Source organism: Muscardinus avellanarius, assembly GCF_963383645.1.
Source record: "Muscardinus avellanarius genome assembly, chromosome: 1".
NCBI lineage: Eukaryota > Metazoa > Chordata > Mammalia > Rodentia > Gliridae > Muscardinus > Muscardinus avellanarius.
This window is the reverse complement of record NC_137786.1, coordinates 123,854,620-123,877,043: the sequence shown is the minus strand read 5'-3', so window position 1 is coordinate 123,877,043 and position 22,424 is coordinate 123,854,620. Positions and strand designations below refer to the sequence as shown.

General features: G+C 49.8%; 2 protein-coding genes across 2 annotated transcripts in view; one reads left to right on the top strand and one right to left on the bottom strand.

Annotated features, from left to right (window-relative positions):
- Positions 1–4,666: 4,666 nt before the first annotated feature.
- Positions 4,667–10,831, top strand: TAGLN (transgelin). Its single transcript, XM_080705619.1, has 5 exons — positions 4,667–4,710; positions 9,014–9,205; positions 9,283–9,460; positions 9,779–9,881; positions 10,387–10,831. The coding sequence occupies exons 2-5, from the start codon at positions 9,026–9,028 to the stop codon at positions 10,529–10,531; spliced, it is 606 nt and encodes a 201-aa protein (XP_080561745.1). The 5' UTR covers positions 4,667–4,710; positions 9,014–9,025; the 3' UTR covers positions 10,532–10,831.
- A 1,225-nt stretch (positions 10,832–12,056) lies between these two features.
- PCSK7 (proprotein convertase subtilisin/kexin type 7) overlaps positions 12,057–22,424 on the bottom strand; it is a gene marked incomplete at both ends in the record, with an annotated part of 29,950 nt that continues 19,582 nt past the window's right edge. The window contains 5 exons of the mRNA XM_080703559.1: positions 12,057–12,419; positions 12,683–12,800; positions 13,048–13,141; positions 13,949–14,043; positions 14,492–14,648. Coding sequence (XP_080559685.1) covers positions 12,057–12,419; positions 12,683–12,800; positions 13,048–13,141; positions 13,949–14,043; positions 14,492–14,648 — 827 coding nt within the window. The remainder of the gene's footprint in view (positions 12,420–12,682; positions 12,801–13,047; positions 13,142–13,948; positions 14,044–14,491; positions 14,649–22,424) is intronic.

The window sequence follows — 22,424 nt, the reverse complement described above, 5'->3', positions numbered from 1 at the left end:
GAGGGAAAAGTAACTCACCCGTCTCTGTATTTCCAGGCCCTCAGTCCTGCCAAGCCCCAGCTGGGGTCTTTCAGTGCCATAGACACTGCCCACGAATGTCCAGGGACAAGGGGGTTGGTGCAAAGAGCCCAGCCCTGCCTGCCCCTCCATGGCTACAGGAGCCCCAGTGCCTATCTTAGAAAGGGGCTTAAGGAAGGGACATGCCATTTCCTGTTATGTCCCCAGGCCCAGCCTCATTCTAGGACCCAAGGCTGGCTTCTGAGCTTCCGTCCAGTCTTAAGCCAACATACATACATGCATATGAAACTTGGAGTTTACATGCAGATGCCCCCAGCTTTGGGCCCCTGGCCACTCTGGTCCTTGGCTCCCCTTCACCCCACCTGGCCCATTCCAGATGCCAGGATGGGAGCTGTCAAGTGAGGCCTCAGGCTCGGGGTGGGAATGGGGTTTACTCTCCCCAGCTTGTTTTTTACAGCTTTTTGGGCTGGGGAGAGGTGGCAGGTTCCATTTTATGTCTTTCCATGCTGCGGTTGCATTTGTTTTCAATGAATGAGTGCATTCAATAAAGAAACAACCAGATGCAGTGCCTGGGCCCTTTCCTGCTTGCTGCCTGGGTGGGATGTGGGATGTCTGGCCTCGCCTCCCTGCCTGCCTGCTACCTGGGTGGGATATCAGAGGCCCTTGGCACCTACTTCCAGCCTGCCTTTACCATTTTGGTGGTTCCCTGGCATCAGCCTCCAACTTCTCACACCATTCCTGTCTTGAGCTGCAGCATTAACTGAAAAGTCCCCAGGGGTCTGTTAAAAGCCTTTGCCGATGCCGGGCGTGGTGGTGCACGTTTGTAATCCCCGCGCTTGGGAGGCTGAGACAGGAGGATCTCACAGGTTCAAAGCCAGCCTCAGCTACTTAGTGAGGCTCTCAGCAACTTAGTGAGACCCTGTTTCCAAATAAAATATAAAAAAAGCCTGGGAGTATAGCCCGGAGGTAGAAAGCCTCTGGGTTCCACCCCCAGTACCACCCCAAAAAAAAAAAAAAAGAGCCTTTACTGAGATGTGTGTGGTGGTGCACACTTATAATCCCACTACTTGGGAGGCCGAGACAGGAGGATCATGGGTATGGGGCCAGCTTCAGCTACTGAGGCCCTCTGCAACTTAGTGAGATCCTGTTTCAAAGTAAAGGGAAAAAAAAATATAGGGCTGTGGGTGTGGCTTGGAGGTAGAATGCCCTTGGGTTCCATCCCCAGTAACACACACACACACACACACACACACACACACACACACACACACACACACCTTTTGCCATTAAATAGCCCTCCCTTAACTGGCAAACAGCAAGGTCAACCAGGCTGAGGTCACATAGCTTCTGCCTGAGGTTTCCTGCCTCTGCGGGTTGCAGGCCAGACAGTGCTGCCTTGATGCTCAGGGGCGGCGAGGCAGTGACCGTGGTGGGTGGGCTCCAAGAGGAGGGAAATCTAAAAAAATCCTTGGTTTATCGTGGTTTCAGCAGACTGAGGAAAACACGCAGGGGCCAAGGAGTCTGGTGAATTTGGGATGCAACCAGAGGCCTGGGGTCCCAAGGTGGAGGGTGTGGGGTTTCCCGCTACTCTCCCGCTTTTCCCTTCAGTGCCACTAGGAGGCACCAAAGCTCTGCACCACTAGGCAAGCCAGGCCCTCCCCTCCTGTAGCCTGGCAGAGAGAGAGGGAGAGGGAGAGGAAGGGAGAGGAAGAGAGGGGGGAGGGGGAGGGGGAGAAAGAGGGAGAGAGAGTTGTGCGTAGTGGAGGTGTCTAGGATAGGAGAGTGGTTTCACAGCAGGCAGCCCAGAGGGCCCACAGGACATCTCTTACTTAAACTATCCTTTATAGAGCTAGACATGGTAACACATACCTGTGGAAGCCTGAGACAGGAGGGTGGCAGGTTTGAGGACAGTCTCAACAGGTAGTGAGACTCTCATCAACCTAGCAAAACTCTTATTTCCAAATAAAATAGGGCAGAGGTGTACCTCAGAAAGAACCTGGGTTCAATCCCCAGACACACACACACACACACACACACACACACACACACCCTCAAGCCCCTGCAGCAAGGTATAAGCAAGGTGTGAGTGGGGCTCCTTTCTGGGGTAATGAAGCCTGTTTTCTAGACTAGGTAGGGACTATTCCTAAAGGGGGAGGGGTGACCCTGCTCCCTGAGCCTCCTGCTCTAGTGTTACTGTCTCCAACCCAGTCAGGCCTTCGAGACCTTGTTACTATCATTGCCCTCTAGATGGGGCCAGGGCTGACTCCTGCTGCTGCTGAGTCCTCCAATATCATCCCTAACTAAAGCATATAATACCCTTTATAATGGAAAGTTGTCCTCAATCTGAGCAGGGTGGTACAACAGGAAAGAGTGGATGGGCCAGGTACAATGGCATATGCCTATAACTCCAGTGCCTCAGGCAGCTGAGAGGAGGGTTCCAAGTTTGAGCCCAGTCTTTTAGCAAGTCCTTGTTCAAACAAAAAGAGCTGACCAGGCGTGGTGGTGCAAGCTTGTAATCCCAGCATTTGGGAGGCTGAGACAGGAGGATCGTGGTTTGCGGACAGCCTCAGCTACTTAGTGAGGCCCTGTTTCAAAATAAAGAATAAAAAATAGGGCAGGGGGTATAGCTCAGAGGTCAAATGCCCCTGGGTTCCATCTCCAGACCACACACACACACACACACACACACACACACACACACACACACACACAAAGATATAAGCAAATGAATTAAATAGACACTTCACAAAAGAAGAGATACAAATGGCCAATAGATACATGAAAAGATGTTCAACATCATTAGCCATCAGGGAGATGTGAATCAAAGCTATGCTGCGATTTCATCTAAATCAGAGGGGCAAGAATAAAGAAATCAAATAACAATAAATGCTGGTGAGGATGTGGGGAAAGAGGAACTCTTTAACTCTTTTACACTGTTGGTGGGAGTGCAAACTAGTTCAGCTGCTATGGAGATCAGTGTGGAGATTTCTTTGAATAGATCTACCATATGATCCAACTATGCCACTCCTGGGTATTTTTCCAAAGAGGTTGAAAAGGTTGAAATCAGAGAACTACAGTAACATATGCATACCCATGTTCATAGCAGCACAATTCATAATAGACAAAATATGGAACCAACCTAGATCTCCATCAACAGATGAATGGATTGCAAAATTATGCAAAATACACACAATGGAATTCTACTCAGCTACAAAGAACAAAATCAGGTCATTCACAAGAAGATGGAAAGACCTGGAGAACATTATGTTAAGTGAGATCAGCCAAGGACAGAAAGAGAAGGGACATATGTTTTCTGTAATATGCCCAAACTAGGAACTATTAAGAATACCAGAGGGACTCCTGATAATGGAGGGGAAACCTCAGCAAAGCTAGAATGGAAGGATAGGAGAAGAAGGCTGAGGTTGATTAATGGAGGAGCTACATCCAAATATGTGTAAAAGTATGAATATAGCATGGTCAACCTGGACACGCATTGTTGGGAGGGGGGAAGGGGAAGCTGGGGGAGCAACAAGCACAGTCTGAATGTACGCCATTTTCAATATGTTCCACATAAAAATAAAAAAAATAAAGCCGGGCGTGGTGGCGCACGCTTGTAATCCCAGCGCTTGGGAGGCTGAGACAGGAGGATCTCACAGGTTCAAAGCCAGCCTCAGCTACTGAGTGAGGCTCTCAGCAACTTAGTGAGACCCTGCTTCCAAATAAAGAATAAAATAGGTCTGAGAGTACAGCCCAGAGGTAGAAAGCCTCTGGGTTCCACCCCCAGTACCACACACACACACACAAAATAAATAAATAAATAAATAAAAAATAAAGAATACAAAATCAGGCTGGGAGTGTCTCTCAGAAATAGAATACCCCTGGGTTCCATCCCCAGTACTGCAAAGTAATAATAATAATAATAATAATAATAATAATAATTGTATTTAAAACCAGGCTTGGTGACACTTGCTTGTAATGCCAGGACTTGGAAGACTAAGACAGGAGGATCATAGTTTAGAGACCGGTCTCTGTAACTTAGAAAGACCCTGTTAAAAAAGGGGGGGGGGGGTGCTGGGGATGTAGCTAGAGGTAAAATGTCCCTGAGTTTAATCCTCCAGTGCCAAAAAAAAAAAAATAGTATTTGCCAGTAGGTCCTCAGTAAAGGTTACTTCTCATCTCTGACTAGAATTAAAAGCCTAGGAGGAGAGGATGACTGATTGTCCCCACAAGTCCCAGGAATCCCCAGTTCCCTGGCCAGACAGACTCTCTTGGACTCTTCTCAAACTCTGGGGCTGGGAACAGAGAAGCTTGAGCAGCCCTAAGTCCGGACTGCAAGGAAGGCCTTCACGGTCCTGCCCATAAAAGGCTTTTCCCTGCCGGCTCCCTGTGGCAGTGGGCCCCGCCCAGGCCCCCGCTGCATCTCCCAAGCATGCAGAGAATGTCTCAGGCAGCCCCCTGACAGACTGCTCCAACTTGGTGTCTTTCCCCAAATATGGAGCCTGTGTGGAGTCACTGGGAGGGCGGGGCTGGAGGGGGATTGGAGTCGGTTTCCTTCTGTAAGGCAGGGGCAAGGGGCAAGGCTGACATCACCCTCCTGCAGCCCTTTAAACCCCTCTCTCAGGCTGCGCCTCATCCTATCTGCCCAGCCGGGACACGGAGCCACACTTCTTCCTGCCAGCCAGAGGAACTGCTGTGAGTGGCTGTCTGGGCAGGGAGGAAAGGCAGGCTGCTGGACAGCGCAGGGGTACATGCCACGCTGGGCTTGCTAGCGGTCCCAGGACCGGGGAAGCCTGCCCTCGTTGCCAGCTTGGGTCCCTAGACTTCAGACGGGGGCTGCCCCCCACTTGGTGGGTGGGATAGGACTTCTAGAGTCCTGAGTCTCAGACTGGGTGACCCCAGTCTCGAAATGCTCGGTATGGCTTGGCTGGTGGAAGCAGTTGGGGTGGAAGGGAGTGTGTGCAATGCGTATATGTTAGACTCAAGGCTTGGCCTAACCCCGAGGAGATATCTGAGGAGGTAAGGATTTTGAGGTCACTGATTTTGGAGAGCTGGCCCTCAGGGCTCAAACAGCACAAGAGAGCTGGGAACAGCCTCTGAGGTAGGGCAAAGGACCACAGAATTACTTTCTTTCTTTCTTTCTTTCTTTCTTTCTTTCTTTCTTTCTTCCTTTCTTTCTTTCTTTTTATTTTTCTTTTTTCTTTTTTTATTTTTACTTACTTTTTTTTTTTTTGCAGTACTAGTGGTTTAACTCGGGCATTCTATCTCCAAGATTCACCCCAGCCCTATTTTTTATTTTTTATTTTTATTTTTTGTGGTACCGGAGTGGAATCCAGGAGCTTTTCTACCTCCAGGCTATACTCTCATACCTATTTTATACTTTATTTGGAAACAGGGTCTCGCTAAGTTGCTGAGAACCTCACTAAGTAGCTGAGGCTGGATTCGAACCTGTGCAATCCTCCCATCTCAGCCTCCCAAGCACTGGGATTACAAGCATATACCACCACACCCAGCACCCCAGCCCTATTTTTCATTCTCTTTTGAAACAGTAAGTTGTGAAGGGTTTCGCTAAGTAGCTGAGGCTGGCTGCAAACCTGCGATTCTCCTGTCTCAGCCTCCCAAGTACTGAATTACAAGCATGCACCACCACGCCCGGCTCTTTTTAAAATTTTCAGTGCTGGGATCAAACTCAGGGCCCGGTGCATGCTACATACATCCTCTACCACTAAGCTGCAGCCCCAGCTGCTCGGAACGGGCTGGGGGGGGGGGGCAGGGTGCAGGGAAAGTTTACAGAATCAGCATAGGATGTCGCCCCACTGTTGCAGAGGGGTGGCAGGTGCAAGAGCCTTGTGGGGGTGGCTGGGCAGGCCAGAGACTTGTCCCTTCTCACAGGGTTCCAGTGTTGCCCTTTCTGGCTACTCGCCAAAGTGCGTCAGTGAGAAAGGCCATGTTTGTGTGGTAGGGCCACTCCTCTTCATCCTGGCATTGATAGGAGCCAAGTGGCCCGCTTTTAGGGATCCAGCTGTACTCAGTCCTATTTGCTGTGTTTTATGGTGATGAGAGCAGGGTATTGATGTTCTGGAGAGACTCCTGTGTCTGCTTGTTCTGGACCCCTGCTAGTAGGAGGTACCACCTGCCCACCCCACCACTGGGCTGCCCGGGAGAGGGGCCTGAAGGAGCCACAGGGCAGGAGAGCGGAGCTGAGTATCAATCGTCCCGTGCCTTCTGTCCCCAGAGCCTTCGTCTAGAAATGGGTGTGCAGCCCTGGGTATTGCTCGCCCTCTTCTCTCTCCACTCGAAGGTGGGACTGTGGAGGTCTCCATCAGAGGACTCTAAGAGATCTTTTGGACTCTCTTTTTCCAGTATCTCTACTAGGATGTAGGCAGGGAAGGGTGGTGTTGGGTGAGGTAGGGTTGTAGTCATTTCTTTACCCTCCCTTACTCTGACCAGAATCTAAACTTTATGTTCTTGTCACCATGCCAGCTTGACCCCCTTGACTTGGACTATCTGCTCTGAGCCTCCTGGGACTGAAGTCTGCGGGTGGGGGGATGCACTCTCTCCATCCTGTTCCTCCCCCTCTGGTGCCCAGCATGTGGTGTGGGAGGGGAAGGCAGTCATGAGTGGGTGGGGTGGGGACAGAAGGTGCTGGGCATCTGGTCGCCAAGGGTGCACACGGCTGTCTGGGATGGTGGGGTAAAGGCTGGGGCAGAGGTGGGTGGAGGCCAAGAAGGATTGCTAAAATCACCTGGTCCTAACTGACATGAGGCTTGACCATAGTTCTCCACCCAGAAGTCTGTGGGGGCGGGGAAGGGGAGAGATGGCTGTGCCTGTGCAAAGCCAACCAGCCTTTGGGTTCCCAGCATCCCTGCTGGGATGGAGTGGTGGCCAGGGAGCCTATCTTGTCCCCAGTGCTAAGATAACATGTCCTCAGCTGTGGCCCACACCTGCTGTACACACAAGGACACAGATCCAGAAAGAAGTGTGCCATCCAGTAGCTGCTGTTTAGAGAAGGCCCTCTCATGGTTTTTTTGTTTTGTTTGCACTACTGGGAGTGGAACCCAGGAGCATTCTACCTCCGAGCTATGCCGCCAACCCTATTTTTTTTTTTTTATTCTTTATTTTGAAACAGGGTCTCACTGAGTTGCATAGGGCCTCATTAAGTAGCTGAGGCTGTCCTCGAACTGTGGTCCTTCTGTCTCAGCCTCCCAAATGCTGGGATTACAAACATGCGCCACCACGCCCAGATTCATTATTTTGTTTTTGTTTTTTTTTTTTCCTCCTCAAACTTTGCCAAGGGCTCAGGAAATGAGTTTGAGAAAAGGGTGAGGCTGGAGAGAGGCGATCACTGGATGTGCTGGACTCCCGGCCAAGGGCTGGCTGTCTCGCAGGTCACCTACAGTAGACTGGCCTTGCGAGGCTGAGGGCCAGGGAGCACGCGAGGTAGTTTCACCATCCTCTAAGGGAGATCCTAGTGTGCTGTTCCACAGCTCAGGAGCTCCAGCTCCCAAAGGTTGTCAGGACAGTGGAGTTTGGCAGCTGGTCTGGGCAAGAGTGATGTGAAGACACTTGGCGTCTTGCTGTGGTGGGGGAGAGGGTGTCAGCTCTCACAGGAGGGAGGCCCGCGGGAACATGCCGACCACCTCCATCCTCACACTACTCTCTCCCTCCGGGCCTCTGACCTTTCTGAGGCCAAGGAATGAGTTTGGAATCCAAAATGCAGAGCAGAAGACATCCTACCACTGGGCGGCACCTGTGGCCAGGTCCAGTCCCTCTAGTCCAGCCATGCCATGTCTGCCCAGCAACCTGCCTGCCTGTCTCGGCTCCCGTGGTTTTCCCATCCCTCCTTCTACAGGGGGAGGGCACAGCACAAGCAGTGTCTGGCTTGGGCCCCCCAGCAGCAGCTGCCACAGTTTGGGGCTTCCTGTGCTCTGGTGGCAGGTTTGTGCCTCTGGAATATCCCTGGTGGACTCTGACTTCTTGGTTCCTCAATCTACTGCAGTGGTGAGAGCCTGAGGGTACAGGGCTGGGGACTGGGAATGGATGTGGATGTGCACGTTTGTCCTCTGCATCTCTGGAGGAAATGCAGCTGTTTCACCAAGAACTTTTGAGCTTTGCTAGGTGTGCGTTTCAGCCTCTTCAGCTCCAGGTCAGAGGCTGGCAAAGAGCTCAAGTTTTGTACTTCGAGCTTCTGGTCTAAAGTATAAAGTAAGAGTTGGAGATAATTATTCCTGGAGGTGGAAGCAGTGAACTGTCTCATGCCTAGATGGACAAAGGCACCTGCTGGCTTTATTGAGGGACACTGTCTCGGAAGGCCTTTCTAGTGCTCTGGCCAATCTGGACAAAGAAAGAATGTTCTTGATCAGGGGTTGTAAAAATAGCCCACAGACCAAATCCAGCCTGCTATTTGTTTTTTGTTTTTGTGGTACTGTGGATGGAACTAAGGGGCATTTTACCTCCGAGCAACACCCTCAGCCCTAGTTGTTTTTTATTCTTTATTTTGAAACAGGGTCTCATTGAGTTGCAAAGGGCCTCACTAAGTAACTGAGGCTGTCAGGGAACTGCGATCCTCCTGTCTCAGCCTCCCGAATGCTGGGATTACAAGTGTACGCCACCATGCCTGGCTCTGCGATTTGTTTTTGTAACTTAAAGTTTTATTGGCACACAGCCATGCTCATTTGTTTATGACCATTTATGATTGCTTTCACGCCACCACATCAGAGACCAGATGGTCCACAAGGCCTAAAATACTTTCTGCTCCTTTATACAAGGACTTGATAGATCCCTACTCTAGACCTCAAATATTCGATGTCCCGTTTCCTGGTGTTTAATTTCAGAAAGGCCTCTGCCCTGAGAGGGCAGGCCTGACCCGGATGGGCAGTGCTGTGATAAATGCCTAGGATGGCTGGGAACCCCAGAGCCGGGAGGGCCGCCTGAGGCCAGTGAAGGCAGAGCCGCCCCTGATCCTATGGTCCTTTGCTTCTGTCCCGCCCCGCTGTAGCTCTGATTCAACATGGCCAACAAGGGCCCTTCTTATGGCATGAGCCGCGAAGTGCAATCCAAAATTGAGAAGAAGTATGACGAGGAGCTGGAGGAACGCCTGGTGGAGTGGATCGTGATGCAGTGTGGCCCTGACGTGGGTCGCCCAGACCGCGGCCGCCTGGGCTTCCAGGTCTGGCTGAAGAATGGTGTGGTGAGTGGCACCTGGGAGGGGCGAGGCTGTTGCCGGCCTGGGGTCGTGGGCAGGCCCTGAGCTCAGTGTCCCGGCAGATTCTGAGCAAGCTCGTGAACAGCCTGTATCCTGAGGGCTCCAAGCCAGTGAAGATCCCCGAGAACCCATCTTCTATGGTCTTCAAGCAGATGGAGCAGGTGGCTCAGTTCCTGAAGGCAGCAGAAGACTATGGGGTCACCAAGACTGACATGTTCCAAACTGTTGACCTCTATGAAGGTAAAGAGGGAAACGGGGCTGGGACCAGTGGGGAGGGACACGGCTGGCCAGGCAGAGACCCCAATCATGGGGCAGGAGAGAGAATGATCAAAACATGCCCCAACTAGGGCCTGATAACCTGTGCTTAGCAGGAATGAAATGTGCCAAGAGGATACCACACCACACCCATAGGACTTGCTGTAGGATCTACTGAAGCCTTTGATTTGGGAATACTTGCCCTTGGTTTGGTCATTTTTCTAAGAGATGAGAGCAGGCTTTGTTTGAAGTCCTGTCTATACAGTCCTGAAATTGTCCCCCGGCTGCTCTTTGTTCTCATAGGTAAAGACATGGCAGGAGTGCAGAGGATGCTGATGGCTTTGGGCAGCTTGGCAGTGACCAAGAATGATGGGCACTACCGTGGAGATCCCAACTGGTTTATGAAGTAGGTGCCCACTGGGATCTCTTCATGGATGGGGTGGATGGGCTGTCCAGCGCATGGGAATAATCAGGGGAAGCAGATGGCTGGGGAGGGACCACCTGAGGGCTGAGGGCAGGGGAAGGGTCTGCCAGGTCTTTCCATCCCTTCCTTTCTGCCCTCCTGAGTTCACTCGGGCTCCCTAGACTATGAGGCCAGCTAGATGAAGCAAAAAAGAAAAGTGACATGAAAGGAATGGAGTTAAAGCTGGGCATGGTGGCACATGCTTGTAATTCCAGCATTTGGGAGGCTGAGACAGGAGGGATTACACAGGTTCGAAGCCAGCCTCAGCTACTTAGGGAGACCCTGTTTCCAAATAAAATATAAAATGGATCTGAGAGTATAAGAAAAGCCCCTGGGTTCCACCCTCAGTACCACAAAAGAAAAAAAGAAAAGAAAAGAAAAGAAGAGAAAAGAAAACAGGTGGAAACATTGAATTCTGTCAGTCTTTACCTCGTTTCTCCTCTTCTAGGAAAGCCCAAGAGCATAAGAGGGAATTCACAGAGAGCCAACTGCAGGAGGGAAAGCATGTTATTGGCCTTCAGATGGGCAGCAACAGAGGAGCCTCCCAGGCTGGCATGACGGGCTACGGACGACCTCGGCAGATCATCAGTTAGAGGGGCCTCTGCAAGCGGCCTCCCCAGCGCCCGCCCGGGCTGCAGCCATCTGCTAAGCCGCCTCGCTCACACCTGTGTAGTTTCTTAGCCCTGGCCAAGCTTTGAGGCTGTCACTGGGCAAAGGTGACTGTGCATGGGCAGCTCCCCCTCTCCCCAGTCTGACTTTTTACCCCAAAGCACCACTGACCTGGCCCCTCCTCCCAGCTGTGCCTCCACCTCTACAGGCTCTTCCCATCCCAGGCCACGTGGGGGAAGGGAGCTGGGGTCGCTTGGGCGCAAGGCAAGCCCACTCTCTTCTTAGGCAGCAAAAGCTCATGGAAGGAGACCCAGCCTGGCACCCTCCCCCATCTTCTCCTGGGGTATTTTTGGGGTTAAAATTCCCAAAGGAAAAAATATATCCATCCATCTTTTCTCAGACTTGGCTGTCTGTGTTTGATTGTTGCAGTCATTTCTGTTGCAGTCCCAGGAAACCTGAGCAGGGGACAGGGAGCATCTGGTGCACGCATGTTTCTGGCTGCTGTCCTTTAGAGGGCTTTTCACGCCCCGAGATTCCAGGAGGTTCAGGGGAAGCAGGCCGTGGGATAGGAGAGCGAATCTAGAGGACTGAAGCGGGAAAGGAGCAACCTAGCTACTTGCATAAGCTTCGAGGAGGCAGAAAAAAGGAGAGATGGGCAGTGGCATAGCTGTTTGGAAGGTTTTTATTTTGGAAAAGCTGTGCAGAAAAAAATCAACAAAATATTGCTGTGAAAAGAGAAAAATCAAGTCTTAAGCATTAAAAAATGTTCAGATCAATCAATTAGCTCAGAAGAAAGGAGGAAAAGTCACAGCCTGTCAGGCAGACAGCTGGCCTCCAGGAGGAAGGCCGTTTCCCTGAGCATGTTGCAGAGGAAGACGGGTGGTCACAGAACTGGAGTGGCAGTGGCTTCTTAAGACACTGTCTCACAGCTGCTCTGCAGACTTTCATAAAGAGCCGTGCCCCTCCCCAGCTGTGCCAGGAGCACTGTACCCATCCTTCAGAAGGAAGAAGGGCGGGCAGGGTGACGGTGAAGGGAGCCAGGAACACATTCAAAGTTGGCTTCAGACCAGGAGCACAGGAAGAGCAGATGTGTCCAGGGCTCTTTCCAGCCCACCCCCACGCCCTCTTCCAGAAGGGCTCAGTGACGTTTCTATCCAGACACTCTCCTGGCCATGCACACCTTCTCAGCCCATGTCTGGGAGGAGTCTCTATGACTTGGGTCACTGGCTGGCCCAGGAGAAACAGAGGCCTGCCAGATGCAGGTACTAACCCCTCACCCAAGACCTCTTCACCAAAAGCTCTTGGTAGCCCGAGGAGCATCCTGTGGTGCTTACCAGATTGTTCTCTGGCACTAGTCCTCTGCCCTCAACCTTCCTGAGGGCAGCCAGAAAATGCTGTTCAGGCCTTGAGTTCCAGATGTAAGCATCAGATCTGCCTTCTTTCCAGGGCCTTCAGACCTGGGAGCAGCTTCCCCAGTTCAGGGGAGGAAGAGCCTTTGAGGCACTTAGGTCAGCAAATCTCTTCCTTTCCCTGCAACAGATCTGGGGCTTGGTGCTGATGAGGGCAGTCCAGGGCACTGCTGTGCTGGGATGGGCTCCAGTCCCCTTCATGGGGCAGCTCTGGAGTCAGGAGGCCAGGAGTGGCAAGAGGGTCCACATCCTGTGTCTCTGCTCCATCTAGATCCCTGCTGTTGCAAAGCGGTACTGATTCTAGCTCTGTCCCTTCCTCCCTGGGTTTTCGATTCTGTTTGGGCCAGTGGCAGGGTCTATTCCTACAACCTGGGGTGGACACCACATTCCTTTGACTCAGATACACTTCCAGCATGTAGTAAATGGTCCAGAAGATGGTGAAACAGCCGATCAGCACCAGGGTCTAGGGAGAAGCCAGGCACTTGTGTTAGAGGCTGCTTCTAGCCTGGAACCATGAACTCAGGGAGTCTCCCCTTCTGGGGGCTGCCACTTCCCCTGCCTCCCTCCCATGCAAGGACAGCCCTCTCCAGGTGGGAGTGGTACTGTGAGAACACTGTTTGGCCCAGGTCCCCAGCCCGCCCTCTGCAGGTCGCCTGTACAGCAGCACCAAAAACTAAATTCCCCAGGACAGTCCTGCCTGAATTCAGCGCAGTCTCGTGTTCCTACCTTGAGGGTGTTAGGGGTGATGGTGTAACCAACTTCCTCAGGAATTTTCAGCCCAGGTGGGCAGGGCAGCGCGAAGCCGTCATGCAGGTATCTTCCACTCATGGCACTTTCTAACAACCTTTGGAGAGGAAAGAAGACCAGGATTCCTACTAAACATGGTTCCTATACTATATCATCTGCCTTCTCCCAGCCTCCCCCCTTGCAGCTGAAGAGAGGGAAGGAAGCTCCCAGCCAAAGGACAGGAGTGCACCGAGGCACCGGTGACTGGCTTGGTCAGAGCTGGGGAGCACAGAGGGTTTGGAAGATGGGGCTCCCTAGGTGGCCTCTTCCCATCCCTTCCCTCTGGCACATGCGACACCACCTACCTCTGTCTTTCTCTGATGTCCACAGGGCTCCACATGGAGCCGTACAGGGTCAGCTGCCACTGCTGGAGGATGCCGACCTGGAGTGGCTCGTCTCCTAGGGCAGAAAATGGTACCCGTGAGCCAGGCCCCTCTGTTGGCCACACCAGATAGCTGGGCCCAGCCCACCCCAGCGCCCAGGGGACCCAAACCACACAGTCGGTCTGCCTGCTGTGGAGGTTGGCTAACTGTGTCCCACACACCCCAGGGCTCTGCACAGGTCCTCATAGGGTAAGGGATGGAGAGACTGAAAGGCCGCACTCAAAGCGGAATTTGGCTGTCATTTACCATATGTTGAGGTTTTAGCTGAGATTTTCCTTCAAAGAAAAATATCCTTCTATCAAATTAAAGGTTTGAAAATCATAGGTTGAGTGAATAGCTAACTTGACTGGCAGATGGGAGAGCTGGGCTCAGTCTCCAGCTTCTGCACTGATATTGCAGATATTTGATATTCACTGAGACTGTAGCCTTCACTGCTGTTGTGACCTTACACAAACCACTTCAAACCTCTAGGCCTCAGTTTGGAAAACAAAATGGTGCAAATTAGTCCAGCCCTTACCTGCCTACCAGGGCTGGCCGAAGGACGGCTATGTGTGAAAGGACTTGGAATGTGGTTTCAACAAGGAATTTTTGTTGCTACCCTGAGGAAAAATGAATGAGTCACTTCTCCAAGGAATAGTATAAAAGCAGTTTCAGAACTAAGTGCCGAGTCTTGGGATGTGGCACACTTCTGGCTTCTACCCTCTTCACCAATGGCAACCCTATATATTTCACATGGGATGCTTTTTGTGGGAAATCAGAACTCCAGAGGGACCAGATGACACTCAGGAAAGGGAGGGCCCTGGCAGAAGGGCAGGGAGCTTACCTATATCCCTGATAACGAGTCTGTAGAGGCCTTTCGCTCTTTCCCCCCAGCACCGCACAGTGGAAAAGGTCCAATCGTTGAAGCCATTGGGATCCCTTGGGAAAGAGAAAGCAGATGGCATGGAAGGCATGGCCAGCGCTGACCAGTCTCCCAGAAACATGATTTTCTTACTGCAGGAGCCACAGAATGAGATATAGCCATTGGGAGAGTGACACGCTGGGCCCTCCAGCGCTGCCCTTGACCCTGGGACCTCAGGGACTTGTGTCCAGTGGCCTGGTGGAAAAGACGACCATGGAGTCCCACAGATCTATATCTCAGTTGTCAAGGGAGGCTACAAAGTCTACTCTCTGGGGTCCTTTAAGGATTGGAGAAAATGTACATAGAGTACAGTGCCTACCACATCAGAAGCATCGAATAAAGCCTGTGCTCAATGACACTCGCTGCCTGGGACAGCCAGTGTCATGCTGCTTAGGACAGTGCCAGTATCCACCTGAAAAGGCTCTAATTGCAGAGAGCTCGGCGGCTGTGTGCAGGTGTACGTACGAGTCCATGCTGCGGGGGGCGCCGATGAGGGACATCATGCCACTGGGGCAAAACAGTTTCAGCTCCAAGCTGCCGCGTCGCGGGTGAGTGATGGAGACTGTCACTGCCACATGCTCCAGCGTCTTCAGCCCTGACATCTCCAGGTCCACCCTGCTGACTGTAGGAAGTCAGGCCGGGCAGTTGGGAAACAAGCCAGAAGCACGTTCTCCATTTCCCCACCATATACGAGGGCCATGCCCTCTGAAGCCACACACAAATGACCACATCAGTTTTGCTGGGGCCTCCAAGCACACACCTCTGTGGATTCCAGTTGGGAAGACAAGACCCACAGCCAGGGCAATGTATGAACCCAACTGAGCCACGTCATTCGTTCATCCAAAAATGATCCACTGCGGACCTCCTACTTTTCAGACACTGTTCTAGATGCTGGGACTCTAAAGATAAGTTGGGCATGGTCCCTGCCTTCTTCCTGCAAATAGAAAGTGGTATGATGTGACATACATATTGATATGGGGAAACACATGAGCTAGAAGAGTTGAGGCAGACAGCTGTGGGACGTGTGTGAAGGAGGAGTGACCATGGATTAGTTGAGGCAGAAGGGGGAAATGTCAGGTAAAAAGACAGGGTGAAACAAACAAGTCTCCTATATGGAAAGTAATATGAAATTAGTTCTTTTTTCCCCTGCACTGGGGATTGAACCCAGAGCTTTGTACTTGTTGCTCAGGCTGGCCTTCACTTGTGATCCTCTTGTCTAAACCTGCCAAATCACTGGGATTACAGGTATACCATGTCCAGTGAAAAATTAAATTTTTTTTTTTTTTGGTGGTACTGGTGGTGGAACCCAGGGGCTTTTCTAGCTTAGGGCTATACTCCCAGACCTATTTTATATTTTTATTTGGAAACAGGGTCTCACTAAGTTGCTGAGAGCCTCACTTAGTAGCGGAGACTGGCTTTGAACCTGTGCAATCCTCCTGTCTCAGCCTCCCAAGTGCGGGGATTACAAGTGTGTGCCACCACGCCTGGCTTGAAAATTAATAATAATAAAAAAAAAACTGAAGTGGATGAACTTTAGGGTAATTCTGCTGAATGAAAAAAGCCAATCTCAAGAGCAGGCATATTATATGATTGAATTTACATGATATTTATGAAATAATATACTTGTAGAGCTGGAGAACAGATCTGTGGTTGCCAGCAGACAGGGATGGGAACAGGGGAGGAGTGTGGCCATAAAAGGATAACTAACTCATAGGAGTCCTGTGATGGCACAGTTTGAATCTTGGTTGTTGTGGCTACACAAGACTACACACATGATGGATCACATAGAGCTACACACACACACACACACAAAAAAAAAATATTGAGTGCAGAAAAATCAAGTAAAAACTGAATGAGCTCTATGTATTGAACCAACATCAATTTCTTGTCATTTTGTTTAGTTGTTTTGTGGTACTGAGGATTAAACTCAGGAGGGGCATTCTACCTCTGAGTTATACTCCCAGCTCTTATTTTATTTTATTTTATTTTATTTTATTTTTTGTCTTACTGGGAATGGAACCCAGGGGCATTCTACCTCCAAGCTATTCCCCAGCCTATTTTTATTCTTTATTTTGAAACAGGGTCTCACTGAGTTACTAAGTAGCTGAGGCTGTCCACGAACTTGTGATCCTCCAGTCTCAGGCTCCTGAGTGCTGTGATTACAAGGATGTACCACCACATCCTTGTAATGGCTATTTTAATCTTGAAACAAGGTCTCGCTAAGTTGATGAGAGCCTCACAACTTGCTTAGGCTGTCCTCAAATATGCAATCCTCCTGTCTCAGTCTCCCAAGTACTGATAGGTGTGCCTCACCAAGCCCAACTCAATTTCTTGGTTTTGATATTATATTATAGTTGTGTATGATGTTAACACTGGGAGAGGGGTTCATAAAATTTCCCCATACATTCTGCAGCCTCCTCTGAATCTACAATTTTTCCAAACTACAAATGTGAAATAAAAACAAAGAAAAAGAAGACTCAAATTGGAGATTATTAAGAAAATAGACTGCAATGAAAAAATAATTCTTTCTAAAGCACTTTTTCTTCCAATAATTCATTCCAATCTGTAAGACAGAAAGGAATACCTTCATTTTATAGGTGAGAAAGTCCAGAAAGGTGCTGAAAAGCAGGAGAAATGGGACCTAGGGTGGGAAGGGCTTTAGCATTTTTTATTAGTAATTATTCATTCATTTATTTATTGTGGTACTGAGGCTTGAAGCCAGGGGCATTCTACCTCTGAGCTACACTCCCAGTTCTATTTTATTGTTTATTTTGAAACAGGATCTCATTAAGTTGCAGAGGGCCTTGTGTTGCTGAGGCTGGACTCGAACCTATGATCCTATCTCAGCTTCCCAAGTACTGGGATTACAAGCATGCACCACCACACCCGGCAACATTTTTTTTTTTTTAAAGAGCAACTGGAAGCTAGTATAAATTATTGAGCATGGACAGAGTTTAAAATAAAAGGTACTAAAAAAATACAAATAAAATAGAATAAAATAAAAGGTACTGAAGAAATACTATCCTACCAGCGATGGATCAGATACATCACAGAGAGCAGGCAGCAGGTGACAGGACCAGCACAGAGTAGGGGTGAGGTGGCATGCACATGGACAACTGGGATTGAGCGAGAGAGGGAAGGGAAGGCCCGAGGCTGGCTGGATCGCTGGCTGCTCGCCTTCCTTCCTGGGTATTGAACCCATGAGCTCTCAACCACTGAGCTATACCTACAGCCTTTTATTTTTTAATTTTGTGACAGGGTCTCACTAAGTTTTCCAAACTGGCCTCCTGTCTCCGCCTCCTGAGAAGCAAGGATCACAGATGTGCACTGTCATGCCTGGCTCAGGCCAAAGGCTCTCCATGGCAGCACTTCAGTTCTTACTAGTCCCTGTCCTTGAGGACCTCCTCCTGGCCCCTCACTCCAATCTCCACTATGACACCAACGTCCATACGAACTACCTCTCCAGTGCTGTCTCGTTTCTTTATTCCCTTGACTCTGAAGACCTTTCTCTGTCCCATGTCAGCTCCTCACAACCAAGACCATACCCCGGGAGTGCTCTACTTCTAAATGGCTTAGTACTTTCATCATGGTTCTTATATAACCAACACACACTGACACGTTAGAAATGTAGGTGAGCAAAAGTAAAATTGAAAAGGCAGGAGCCGGGCATGGTGACGCACACTTGTAATCCCAGCATTCGGGAGGCTAAACTGGAGGATTGCAGCTTGCAGACAGCCTCAGCTACTTAGTGAGGCTGTCTACAACCTAGTAAGACCCTGTTTCAAAATAAAGAATAAAAAAATAGGGCGGGGGATGTCGCTCAGAGGTCGAATGCCCCTGGGTTCCACCCCCAGACCCACAAAAAAAAGGAGAAGGAGGAGGAGGAGGAGGAGGAGGAGGAGGAGGAGAAGAAGAAGGAGAAGGAGAAGAGGAGAAGGAGGAGGAGGAGGAGGAGGAGGAGAAGAAGAAGAAGGAGAAGGAGAAGGAGAAGAGGAGAAGGAGGAGGAGGAGGAGAAGAGGAGGAGGAGGAGGAGGAGGAGGAGGAGGAGGAGGAGGAGAAGGAGAAGGAGAAGGAGGAGGAGAAGGAGAAGGAGAGGAGGAGGAGGAGAAGGAGAAGGAGAAGGAGAAGGAGAAGGAGAAGGAGGAGAAGGAGAAGGAGAAGGAGAGGAGGAGGAGGAGGAGGAGGAGGAAGAAGAAAGGAAGGCATCCATAACTCCTGATGACATGTTGGTAGTTATTTAGCCAGCCTCTCTGTAGGTGTGTGTGCACAAGTATATACTCTAATTCCACTGGTCTCGCCTTGTCTGAAAACCACCCCCTCCTTCCATTTGCTTGGTCCTTTCCGCTGTGCTCACTCCTCCCCTCCCTCCCTCCTTCCCTCCCTAGCGCTGTCTGGAGTAGGCCATGGCTCCTGCTTTCTTGTTCTTTCACAGCAGCAGTTGGCAAATGTCAACAGTGGATCAGCCCAGTTATCCATTTCCTGCTGTAGTCTTTCTTAGTACACACGACAAGCCAACCCTCTCTCCACTCTTCACTTCCTTCCATCTGCCAGCTTAGAGCAGGGCCTCTGGAGCCATCCAGCCTGGGCTCGAGTCCCAGCCCTCCACCTCCTGGCTGCGAGAACTCAAGTAGCCTTGCCTACCAAGTGAGTAACAGAACCTATGTCACGGTATTGCTAGGAGGCTTAAATTAATGTCCCCAAAGTGTTTAGAATAGTGCCTGCCAAATATTAGCACTGTGTTAAATATTAAATGGTATTTCTTTTCCTTGACATTTGTTGAAAAAGCTTTCTATAGTCACCATTGCTAGTGGGCACCTTCCCATCATCCTGGATGTTTTTCTATGAAAACAGTATTGTATGCATGGGTTTCTCCCTCCCTTCCTTCTCTGTGTCTTTTTTGCAGTGCTAAGCATTAAACCCAGGGACATTCTACCTCTGAGCTACATCTCCAGCTTTTTAATTTTATTTTAGTCGAAATTGCTCAGGTTGGCCTTGAACTTTCAATCTTCCTTGTCAGCTCCTGAGTCACCAGGATTTCAGGTATGTGTTACCTCCCCTGGCTATAAGCATTGTTTTACAAGTAAGTTGGTTCTATAATGCTTAAAAAAAAAAAAAAAAAAAAAAAGAACAATTCTTCTTCTTTTCTCTCTCTCTCTCTCTTTTTTTATTTTTTTGTGCTGGAGGCTGAACCCAGGGGAATTCTACCTCCGAGCTATATACTCCAGGCCTATTTTATTTTTTTAAATTTGGAAACAGGGTCTTGCTAGATTGCTGAGCGCCTAAGTTACCAAGCTTTAATCCCCCACCTCAGCCTCCTAAGTACTGAGATTATAGGCATGTGCTACCACACCTGACTGAAAAAGAACAATTCTTATCCTGTTCTTTAGCACCTTCTTCTTTTTTTTTTTTTGAGGGTCTGGGGATGGAACCCAGGGAAACTCTACCTCTGAGCCACACCCCCACCCCTATTTTTTATTCGTTATTTTGAAACTGGGTCTCACTGAGTTGCAGAGGGCCTCACTAAGTAGCTGAGGCTGTCTACGAACTGCGATCCTCCGGTCTCAGCCTCCTGAATGCTGGGATTACAAGTGTGCACCACCAGGCCCGGCTCCTTTTGCACCTTCTGATCCCCACTCCCCAAATGCGCTTTTGACTGGTTTGGGTTGTTTTCTTCTGGGGTCTACTTTCATGTTTCTAGATAATAGGTATATAATGCAATTTCATCATATATCTTTTTTATTTTTTGAGACAGGGGTCTCACTACATTACCCAGGCACTCCTGGGTTCCAACCATCATCCCACCTCAGTCTCCCGAGTGGCTAGAACTACAGGCACATACCACCACCCAGCTTGAACAGCTCATCAATTTGAGACATTATTGACTTTCAGTAATGGCAGATCAGGTTAACATGCCATGCCTTCTCTTCAGCTTGACCTTCTGCTTCCTCAAACTAACTACATAATTTCTAGTTAGAGTATTATTTTGTTTACCTTACAATGACCTGTGTATACAATATTGGATTTAACCATATAGAATAAATGATTATATTTCATTTCCTGAACAACTTGTTGTTTTTCTCCCTGGAATTGATAATTGCCCTGTTTTTGAGCCCCCCCCCCCAAACTGCACAACAGAATCATGTAACATCTCTGAATACTATCTTCCCATATGAACAAACAGGCCAGGGATCCTTGATGCCTCTGCCCCTGAGACTCTCTGGAGCCCTGGCTATCTCCTATCTGCCCGTGTTGCCAGGCCTTCCCCTCCCGTCCTTCCCTCCCCCTTCCTCCCTTTGCTTTCTTTTGTCGGGGCCCACTTGGCTGGACCGAGATGGCACCCAGGCTTGTTGCCAGCGTGGACTCAAGATGGCACCTAGGCTTGCAGCCAAGTCACGAGGCTCACGAGGCTGGCGGTGCCCTGAGCCTGCGCAGTGAGCCCTATCAGGCGCCCTACGGATGATCAGTGACGCAGTGCCTCGTGCTACCACCAGCCCGCCTATGAGAGGGTTAGAAATGCGCATGCCCTAGCCGTGGGAAGCTTGGGGTTGGTGGAGTGATGAGGGAGGGGTTATGAGACTGATATATATTTGCCTGCTGTGCGCATTGGCGGCAGCAGCAGCAGCAACATTATTATTATTGAGAAGGAGCATTAAAAGAGGAAGTAGCTTCACCAACAGAGTCGGCGTTCGTTTGTTTCTTCCCTAGGCTCTGCTGGTCAGAGCCTTAGGGATGCGATATTCTTTTTCTTCTCTTTGTCTACCATTCGGTATAGAGGGGCACATCTTCTAGTTTTCAGACAAGTAAGTGGAGCATGGGAAAGGCCTTGTGTCAGCTAAAAACATTCTTATTCCGCTTTCCTGTGCAATTATTAGTAAGGCTGGGTATGGTTCTATTGGTTGACGATACTTTTCCTCAGAGCTTTGGAGGACCTTCCCCAAATGGCCCACGATCTCTATTATTTTCAAAAGTCAGCTGGAAGCTCGAACAACTGTGCAGCATCTCACCTGGAAGGCTTCCCTACATGCAACTGGATCAGAGTCCAGTTGTTCCACTGCAGGAGCCCACAGATGAGTTTTTGATGAGGAGCCATTCCACGTCTCCAGCAAGGACTCTCTCAGCCTCTGGCTGCAGTGCCTTGGGTCCCGAGAGCTGGCCTGGTGGGGAGTATCTCCTCCTCTTGTATCATCTCTACCTACACTTTGTGCTATACCTGGAGCCCTTGGCTCTGGAGAAGAAACTCCCCCTCCTCCCCAGGTAAGGGCGGGGCCATCACTGGCTCCTGAGGATGAGTGGAGGGAATACGTCTCACTTCCAGCTGACTCCTGATTTGGTCGCATAATTTCTGTCTCCTGCAGTGCAGGTGCTGAGTCTTCAGGGAGTTCAAGTGTTCAAGCTCAAGGGCTGAGCCTCTGGGGAGCCCGGCATGAGCGGGCTTGCTTCTTAGCTCTCCTGGCCCTGCTCACTTCTGCTTTTTTCCCCCCATCTCCCTGAACTGTGATGAAATCACTCTTTGCTGTGGTCTTCTCTCTCATGTTCTGATACCACTTTGATTCTTTTATTCTTATTTTGATGGAGTTTTGGGAGAAAGCAGGAACAAAAGCATGTGTTCATCAGCTGTAACTACACATCTTCTCCCACCAGCAACTCTCCCCAGCACAGCCGGCCTTGTTACACCTAGCTGCACTCCAGGCCTCCTGCTTGCCTCTCCCACTGAACCACCTGCGACTCTTCCCATAGTTTTCTTGCCTCTTAGGTCACCCCCCTCCCTTCTTTCCTTCCTTCCTTCCCTTCCTTCTCTTTCCTTTCTTTCTTCTTTGTGGTACTGAGGATTGAACTCTGAGGTATTCTACCTCTGAGCTACACCCTTAGCCCTTTTTATTTATTATTTTTAAACAGGGTCTCACTAGGTTGCTGAGAGTCTCACTAAGTTGCTGAAGCTGGCCTTAAATCTACAATCTTCCTATCCCATCCTCCCAAGTAGTGGGATTACAGGTACGTGCCACCACACTTGGCTTTTTTTTTTTTTTTTGGTGTGTGTGTGTGTGTGTGTGTGTGTGTTACAGGAGCTTGAATCCAGCACTCTATCTCTTAGGTAAACTCGAGCCCATTTTTAATTTTTATTTTACAATTTTTTTTCTGGTATCGGGGATGAAACCCAGGGGCATTCTACCTCCAAGCTACACCCCAGACCTATTTTTTATTCTTTATTTTGAAACAGAATCTCACTGACTTGGAAAGGGTCTCACTAAATAGTTGAGGCTGTGATCCTCCTGTCTCAGCCTCCCAAATGCTGGGATTACAAGCGTGGGCCATAACACTCAGCTTTTATTTTTACTTTAAAACAGGTCTCACTAGGTTGATGAAAGTCTGACTATTTGCTAAGGCTATCTATCCTTG